Raw genomic sequence first — 9,815 nt, 5'->3', positions numbered from 1 at the left:
GTAGCAGTCGCCATGACCACCTCCCCCATCCCTTCTCCAGCCCTCCACCCACCCTACGGGAATACCAGACTCTACCGCGGAGCAATTTAGGGGGGCAAATCCCTCCGCAGTGCGCCATCTGCCATATGGGTCCTTATCGTCGAGCCAGACTCACCCTTGGGGAGATCCACTTCGCTGTTTTCGAGTCTTATTGCTATTTTCTTTTTTCCTCGTCCTGATTTGTTCCAAACGATGGATGGACGCCGGAAGTCACAGCGACTGCCGCCGACGGTAACTGCATGCAATGAGAACTTGGTTTCGGCGACAAAAACAACAACAAATGTTGTCTTCTGACGAACAAGGATGTTGCGAAATTCTTCGAAGAGAGAGAGAGAGAGAGAGAGAGAGAGAGAGAGAGAGAGAGAGAGAGAGAGAGAGGACACGTACCCAGCATTCGACCGAGGTGCATTTACATAACATTGTTCATCCTTTATGCTGAGGTGCGCAAGTATCCATTAACTTCTTATTCTTAAAAGCAAGACCATTGGGGGCTGTTGTTGCTTTAGACTGATGTGACCTCATGAGAAAAATACAAGAGGGAGCAAAAGGAAGGTAGAAGGATCGAGGGGCGTAACCACGCAGGAAGCGACTGACCTTCAATCTCCGTAGGAAAGAATGGCTATACAGTATTATACAGTCAGAAAAAAAAGCAGAAGATGGAGATCATTACAAAGTTTGAAAGAAGATGGAAAAAACTGCGTTTGAACCTCGTAACCCGGTTCGAATGGAATATAGAGTTTAGACCAAAGGTCAAACACTGGGGCCTATGAGGTCATTCATCACTGACAGGGAAACTGAGAGTAGTAAGGCTTGAAAGGTGTAACAGGAGGAAAACCTCGCGGTTGCACTATGAAACAAGTGTTAGGAGAGGGTAGATGGAGGAGAGAATATGAATGGAGATAGAGTAAAAGGGACGAAAGATGTTGCAGCTATGGGCCAAAGGGCAAGCTCGTTGTCATAAGATAACAAGTAACATCATTTACAGGTTGTAGCGTAACTGAGCGCAGAGTAGCTAACTGTCATAAATAATATTTCACACATAAGCTTCAAATCGAACACTCGTTGTGAGTGACGGCATCAGTTCAGGACAACGTATATAAACGGCAGAGCGGATGCTTCATTGAATTATCCTATTCGAGTAACGTTCCCGTGCTTAAAAAGAGATCAAAACGGGGCTGAACTAGGTCTCTGGGTCGCCTGTTTGTTTACAGCGCGCTGAGCATCATGGGAAAAGTACCCACTAGAGAACCGCCTTTGAGGAAGTTTCTGACAGATGGAATTGGTTATGCATAAGCCCCTGTAACACTTCGTCAGAGCAGCACGTTGTGCAAAGCCTTCTTGAAGCAACAAGGGTGGTGTCGCCTTCAGGCATCTGATGTCTGATACGTATGAATCAGCCTGAAAATGCTATGGTATGGTATTAGAGTTACACTTAATAGACGATCTTCTATGACAATTAAGGATTATTTATTAAACAAAGAATTTCCCGGCTTACTTATCAGAAAGCGTTGATAAAAGATCATGTATTACACAAAAATTATCATCTGTCAACAAAATTTCACAGACTGATTGCTCACTGACAAAGACTAATTTCTCAACTCTGGCCATCGAGGCTAAGGAAAGGGGAAAGACAATGAAAATGTATGAGTATACACCGTAGAGTTTAGCATTACAGATTTGGTAGTTCCTAGTAGAGTAGAAAAGCAGAATAACTTCATGTGGCAGTTTTCGTTGTGAGTTTCCAAGAGGAATGCAACCATTATATGTGACCTGACCCGTGTCCTGAAAAATACACTATATTTCTGTTGACTAAGCAGCAAAATATGTAGTACCTGAGGTGAGTTGCATGCAGGCTGGTAGAAGGTTATGGGGCTTGCAACCTCATCCAACATTTTTTTTAAAGAAAGAAAGATGGCTGATGGAGTTACCCCTTTTTAGGTTAAAGTATATATATATATATATATATATATATATATATATATATATGTGTGTGTGTGTGTGTGCGTGTGTGTGTGTGTGTGTGTGTGCATTTACACACACTGTAAGTAGGTGGTTCAGTGTAATACTGATTAAGTTTCTTTGTAAAATATGTATGTGTGAGGAATACTTTGGAAGTTTTCTGTACAGGGTCCATTCTTGATCCTGCAGACGAAGTTTGAATATGACAGTAGCCAATGCATTTTATCTTTGGAATCATTCCTCTCTCTCTCTCTCTCTCTCTCTATCTCTCTCATCTCTCTCTCTCTCTCTCTCTCTCTCTATATATATATATATATATATATATATATATATATATATATATATATATATATATATATATATATATTATATATTGCTACTTTCAAAATGCATGTTTTTCCCCTCTTTGAAATGTCATGTAGATTTGTGCAACATTTTTTCAGATTCCTAGATAGCTTAGAAAAGGATGTTTTAAAATGTGTGTTCAGATTTCGCATTACGTGTTATAAAAGAATATATATATAAACGTAAAAGAGAGAGATCTCCGTTTGCTTCCCTATCTGGGTCAAGCTTTCGGATTTTTCAGCCAGTTCGCCAGACCGCCCAACAATAACAATCCAGGAGGAGACGGCAATAACCAACAGCCTGGAAATGTTCTGGGCAACGTCAACGTTGGAGGAATTCCAGTTCAAATAACTTCTCAAAATGGCGGCTTCGGAGTTGCAATCGGAAGTGAGTGCACGGTCATTGTTTTTACTTGATTGCAGCTCGAAAAGTATACTGCCTTCATGACAGATAATTCACTTTCGATAAGTATACTGCCTTCGTAACAGATAATTCACTTTAGAAAAGTATACTACCTTCATAACAGTTAATTCACTTTCGAAAAGTATACTGCCTTCGTAACAGATAATTCAGTTTCGAAAAGTATACTGCCTTCAAAACAGATAATTCAATTTCGAAAAGTATACTGCCTTCATAACAGATAATTCACTTTCGAAAAGTATACTGCCTTCAAAACAGATAATTCACTTTCTACAAGTATACTGCCTTCAAAACAGATAATTCACTTGGAAAAGTTTACTGTCTTCATAACAGATAATTCAGTTTCGAAAAGTATACTGCCTTCATAACAGATCATTCAATTTCGAAAAGTATACTGTCTTCATAATAGATAATTCACTTTCTACAAGTATACTTCCTTCGTAACAGATAATTCAGTTTAGAAAAGTATACTACCTTCATAACAGATAATTCAGTTTCGAAAAGTATACTGCCTTCAAAACAGATAATTCAATTTCGAAAAGTATACTGCCTTCAAAACAGATAATTCACTTTCTACATGTATACTGCTTTCGTAACAGATAATTCAGTTTCGAAAAGTATACTGCCTTCATAACAGATAATTCAGTTTCGAAAAGTATACTTGTCTTCCATACAAGATAATCAGGTTTTCGAAAAAGTATACTGCCTTCATAACAGATAATTCAGTTTCGAAAAGTATACTGCCTTCAAAACAGATAATTCACTTTCTACATGTATACTGCTTTCGTAACAGATAATTCAGTTTCGAAAAGTATACTGCCTTCATAAGATAATTCATTTCGAAACAGTATACTTGTCTCATAACAGATAATTCAGTTTCGAAAAGTATACTGCCTTCAAACAGATAATTCACTTTCTACATGTATACTGCCTTCGTAACAGATAATTCAGTTTCGAAAAGTATACTACCTTCATAACAGATAATTCAGTTTCGAAAAGTATACTGTCTTCATAACAGATAATTCACTTTTGGTACAGGTTACAGAAGCGTTTGATTCTTTGCAGCGTTCCTTCGGCCCCTAGCCGCAACCACTTTCGTTCCCTTTACTGTAGTACGTACATCCTTTTAAATTTTCTTTCTTCATCTTACTTTCCACCCTCTCCTAACACTAAATTCATTGTGCAACTGCGAGTTTTTCCTCTTGTTACATCTTTCAAACCTTTTACTGTCAATTTCCATTTCAGCGCTGAATAACCTCATAGGTCTCAGTGCTTAGCCTTTGACCCAAATTCTGTATTCAACTCAAATCATAATCGATGGTCTCGAAATCCACCATCAGACTGTAACAACAACAATGGCGGCTGCGAGCAAGGCTGCCGGATGATGCGCGGTCGACCCAGGTGCTTCTGCCAGAACGGGTTCCTCCTCCGTCAGGACGGGAGGACCTGTCAGGACTTCGACGAGTGTCAGCAGGGCAACGGAGGCTGCAGTGAGATCTGCAACAACACTCCGGGGTCCTTCGCTTGCGGCTGTCGCTCGGGGGTGCTCCAGCCTGACCAAAGGACCTGCGGTGGAGGCATTGGGCCCGTACCAGGAGGATTTCCAAATTGCAACATCAACAACGGTGGATGTCAACAAGTAGGTTTACTTTAGAGCCCAGAGTTCTTGAAGTAATACCATGACAAATATTATCATTATTATTATCATTAATGAACGCAATGAATGGGAATAATGTCAGAACATGTTCTGTTCAGGTAAACATTCTTCTGCACAAAACAGTTTCCTATTGCACAAGTAATTCATTATTATTATTATTATTATTATTATTATTATTATTATTATTATTATTATCATTATTATTATTATTATTATTATTATGAACGCAACGATTGGGTATAATATCAGAACATGTTCTGTTCATGTAACCATTCATATACACACAACAGTTTCTTATTGTACAAGAAATAAGATGATTTTAAAAAAGACAAAAGGAGCATAAAAATAAGATAATTTTAAAAAAGACAAAAGGAGCATAAAAATATTAGCTATAAACATTGTACATGAAAATTATATGTAGAATATAATCACTGGAGGCTTGGTTTTTAGCATTTAAATTATGAGCAGTATTTCAGACGGTAAAGCAAAAATTGGATTCAGTATATAAGTGAAAATGCGGTCATATCTAACGACTATATATATATATATATATATATATATATATATATATATATATATATATATATATATATATATATATAGAGAGAGAGAGAGAGAGAGAGAGAGAGAGAGAGAGAGAGAGAGAGAGAGAGAGACTCATCACCTAACTCCTCTTTCATCCTGCCTCATTCCTCTTTCCAGTTGTGTCTGCAAAATGGAATCACAGTCCAGTGTGCCTGTACCCCTGGATTTGCCCTGGGCCGGGACGGGAGGAGCTGCCTGCAGGTCGACGTCTGCGTGGACAACAACGGAGGGTGTGAAGATATCTGCAGCGTCGACGCCGGCGGGAACAGAGAATGTTCTTGCTTCCCTGGAAAGGTAAGACAATTCAGAAGACAAGAGAACAAGGAACGTAAAGAAAGCATTGTATATAAATCAGGTGACATTTAAAAGGAACAAGCATCATGACAAAACTGAGATGGAATAGGACTAATCCACCGTTAACGTGAAAAGAGAATACTAGATAAGATGTAAGGGAAAGAAATTGGGAAAATTAAGTAACGACCACGGGAAATGGCAAACCCAATCGCTGGATTTAGTGCTTTCTCGCAGGTTTTGTTTCAGAACTTTGCACAGTCGTAACACTTCCTGTTGGACAAGAGGGACGGCTACCTATTTGTGTTGAACGTGCGACTGAGACGGGGACTTCTTCCTCTTAGAATCGCATGTTTATCTAATGGTTCGAAAACAGCTAAAAATGACTGAAGTGCGCATCGTATTCCCACAGAAACTGCGAAGAGATGGCTTCCGTTGCCGAGACGTGAACGAGTGCAATCAGAACAATGGCGGATGCGAGCAGGTCTGCCAGAACACAGAGGGGTCATTTGTGTGCCTGTGTAACCAGGGCTTCACTCTCCTGCCAGGCGGAAGGTGCCAAGGTAAGATAAGAGATTGCGAGAACTGTTCGGTGTCAGCTAGAACTAGTGCCGGATGGGTTCTTATGAGCACAAGAAGAGGTAGAAATCCCAGGCCTGTTGAGAAGAGACCTCTGAGACGGAGGCTGGAATTGGTAGAATTTGTTGTGGAAGTGAAAGATTTTTTAGAAGTCCTTTGTTTCGCATGGCATAGGAGGCGATGGCATTAATAATAATAATAATAATAATAATAATAATAATAATAATAATAATAATAATAATAATAATAATAATAATAATAATAATAATAATAATAATAATAATAGCTATTATTATTATTATTATTATTATTATTATTATTATTAAATGAGTAAAAATTCACATGAAATAAACCTAATGGATAAAATTTAATGATCTTACAAGGCAAACTTCCATAAAATACAGTGTCCGTAAGGCAAAAGAATAGAATAAAACAAGGAATAAGTTGTAACAAATAAATGGGAATTAGATTACAGGCAAAGAAATCTCTATGAACAGAATGAGAACTTAATGCAACAGTGCATGAAGCTCTAAAGTAGGATTACAACCTCGTCCAACTACTCGCTGACAGTCTTCCTATCATGTCTTCATTTTGTTTTCAGGAAATCAAGGACCACAGACGACCCAGGCACCAGTTGTTTTACCGCCTACATCTGGAGGTGAGTTCATCCTGTATACTATTGTTTTTGTTTATTTATTTTCGTAAGTAAGCAGCAGTTTCCGCTTTGAAGAGGAAATTCCGGAAGGACCAGGAACGCGGCTTCCTGCACTCATGCAACGCAGGAAGCACAACTCTTCATTAAGAACAGCAGTTTTTAGTGTTAAAGGAAACTATTGCTCCGGCTTTGTCAGTCCGTCCGCTCTTTTTCTGTCCTCCCTCGGAACTTAAAACTACTGAGGCTAGAGGGCTGCAATTGGTATGTTGATCACCCACCCTCCAATCATCAAACATGATAAAGTGCAATCCTCTAGTCTCAGTAGCTTTTTTTAAATTTTTATTTAAGGTTTAAGTTAGCCATGGATCGTGTACTAGCATCGTTTTCCGGATGCGTGCGACGCACTCTCACTCTACCGCATCTGGGGAGCAGCTGAAGCTTACCAATAGTTTTATACAGCATTGTACGTTGTACAGAAAACTCGATTGCGCAGAGGAACCTTCGGCGCATTTCCTACTTGTTTATTTTCAAGACTCGATTAAGGGATGTCTTTCCCTAGTCGTCCATGCACGGCATTTTTTCATTATAATTACTTTTATTATCATTTGTAGCAACGCGATAACATCAGTTGGGAAAAACTCTCTATCACGAGAGAGTATATATATATATATATATATATATATATCTATATATATATATATATATATATATATATATATATATGTATATAGTATATATATATATATATATAGATATATACTATATATAATATATATATATATATATATATATATATATATGATATATATATATATATATATGGATATGTACCCCTTAGAACATTATATATATATATATATTATATATATATATAATAAAAAATATATATATATATATATATATATATGTTCTAAGGGGTCCACAATAATGAAAAAATGTTAAGAGTTCGTGTATGATCTCAAAACACTTTACCAAGCTTTCGAACCTTTCCCTGGGTTCACCTGAAAATGAACCGTGGGAAGGGAAGGGTTTGAAAGCTTTATAAAGTGTTTTGAAATTATACACGAACTCTTAACATTATTTATTATTGTGGACCCCTTCGAAGAATAGCAGCAGTATTATTAGTTGCGGCACTAACAAGATATGTTTAGAATTTACTTCCCCCCTTCTTCCATCTTTGTGCAGAGTGCGGAATCAACCCAAAAAAGAACCCCTTCATGACTCGTATCGTCGGAGGTCGTCCAGCTGATCCAAAAGACTGGCCATGGATGGCGGCGTTCGTCCAAAGATCCGGTACAGTCACTTATTGCGGAGGCACTCTCATCAGCAATTTGTTCGTGCTGACTGCAGCTCATTGCATGAAACCGTAAGTAGTTTTCCTCTGCCAGTTTACACGAAACTTTGCAAAAAAGTATGGTGTGCTGTAATAAGTTATATCAATTACTGCCTTTTTCTTGTATAAGAGTCCTTCCCTGTTCTCCAGATTTTCGCCGAATGAAATCTTCGTTCGACTCGGAGAATATGACTTCTCCAACACCGGCGACAATCGCCCCTCAGATTTCAACGTGGCTGAAGTTCGGATGCATGAACGGTACGGCTAATTTTTGCATAGCTCTTTTCAAACAGTGTTTCTTGAGCACCTTTAAGGTAAATTAAATATTTTTGTTTGTTTGTGGTATGATAATCATCTTCAGTAGGATTATATCTAAATAAAAAAGGAATTGAAAAGTCTTATGCTATCGCATTGTACAGAAGTCATGAGATGAAATTCTTTCAGGTACAATTCGAACACTCAGGAGAACGACATCGCCCTCGTCAGGCTGGATCGAGTAGTAGCCTTTAATGAGTTCATCAAACCTGTCTGCTTACCTCCAGAGGGAAGATCGTTCGCTGGACTCAATGGTTTCGTCACTGGTAAGGATCTTCTAGCAGTAGAAGGATCGTTTTACGCTTGACTAAGAAATAATAAGTATGCTGACAAAAGTAGTAGGAGGGATGAACCCTTGCAACGGCTCCTGGACGAAAGTAGGGCCATTCAGTTCAGTTTTTACACTGAACAAATCCAAAAACACAATCACATTAAACGTTTTCTCACAGTCCCAAAATACATTAATGTATTTGATGCCATTCTAATATAATATCTATCCAATGAACGGGGCCAACTATTCTGACATATTGATCAATGGCAAGTGGAGTTAGTTATTATATTTAGGCGGCCTTATGTCAACGTAGGCTGTCGTTCTTTCGAACACCCCATGATGAATTATGGTCCATAAAAGGATATTTCCTTTTCTCAGGCTGGGGCACTATCTTCTCCGGAGGTCCTACAAGTAACGTCCTACAGGAAGTTGTGGTTCCCGTATGGCAACAGGACGAATGTACTACAGCTTATCCCAATAAGATATTCCCAGGAATGATGTGTGCCGGAGCAAAGGAAGGAGGAAAGGACTCTTGCCAGGTACTTCTTTCTCCCTATTTACAAGAACTTCATAACACCAAAGCTAACCTACCCTGAGGTTATAGTTTCGTATTCTGTTTTTTCTAAGATGAATGAACTAACGGCCGTTTCCTTCGCAGGGCGATTCCGGCGGACCCTTCCATGTTCAGCTCTTCCCTGATCGTCGTTGGCTCGTCGCAGGCATTGTGTCCTGGGGCATAGGATGCGCGCGTCCCGAAAACCCGGGAGTTTACACCGAAGTGTCCAAGTATCTTGGCTGGATTAGATCTAATGCAGGGATTTAGTTCTGGAAAATAAGATCGAATGATTGATGTTATGAACTTATTTAGGGTATATGAATGTCATTGTAACTTCATTCTGAATCTATTAACTCTAATGAAGAGATGTGGCCAGGGGAAATCATATATAACATATATATATATATATATATAAATATATATATATATATATAATATACTATATAGTATATATATATATATATATATACTTATGTTTGGAAACGAAGAGAAAAGTATTCAACTGAAATCGTCAATAATAGAAATAAGAAACTTAAATTTCCTAATTGCTTTGCAAACTGACCAGTTAAACTTGAACTCTTTGCCTTTGGAAAAGCAGAAATAGATTATGAAATGTTACGAGAGACTGACTTCAAGGAACAAAATCAATAATGATTTTAATCAATGAAGAAAAAAAATAATGCGAAGTCAGTAAATAGGCAATGCACTGTAATGAGCTTTAAGGACACTTTGTTAAGGATAAGATACACATATTTATGAATATTTTGCTTGTCGTGATACAAATTAAATTACATTTGTTACAACTTTTCA

At 38.1% G+C, this 9,815-nt stretch overlaps 1 protein-coding gene across 1 annotated transcript; it reads left to right on the top strand.

The window, feature by feature from the left end:
* Positions 1–2,596: 2,596 nt before the first annotated feature.
* LOC135200113 (clotting factor G beta subunit-like) lies at positions 2,597–9,405 on the top strand. The gene is made up of 10 exons (XM_064228447.1): positions 2,597–2,730; positions 4,104–4,402; positions 5,123–5,299; positions 5,709–5,859; positions 6,477–6,533; positions 7,716–7,896; positions 8,014–8,121; positions 8,308–8,444; positions 8,828–8,988; positions 9,108–9,405. The coding sequence occupies exons 2-10, from the start codon at positions 4,145–4,147 to the stop codon at positions 9,270–9,272; spliced, it is 1,395 nt and encodes a 464-aa protein (XP_064084517.1). The 5' UTR covers positions 2,597–2,730; positions 4,104–4,144; the 3' UTR covers positions 9,273–9,405.
* The last annotated feature ends 410 nt before the right edge of the window (positions 9,406–9,815 follow it).

This window comes from Macrobrachium nipponense, chromosome 26 (assembly GCF_015104395.2).
Source record: "Macrobrachium nipponense isolate FS-2020 chromosome 26, ASM1510439v2, whole genome shotgun sequence".
Lineage (NCBI taxonomy): Eukaryota > Metazoa > Arthropoda > Malacostraca > Decapoda > Palaemonidae > Macrobrachium > Macrobrachium nipponense.
Note: the sequence above shows the minus strand (reverse complement) of the source record. Positions and strands in the feature narration are given on the sequence as shown.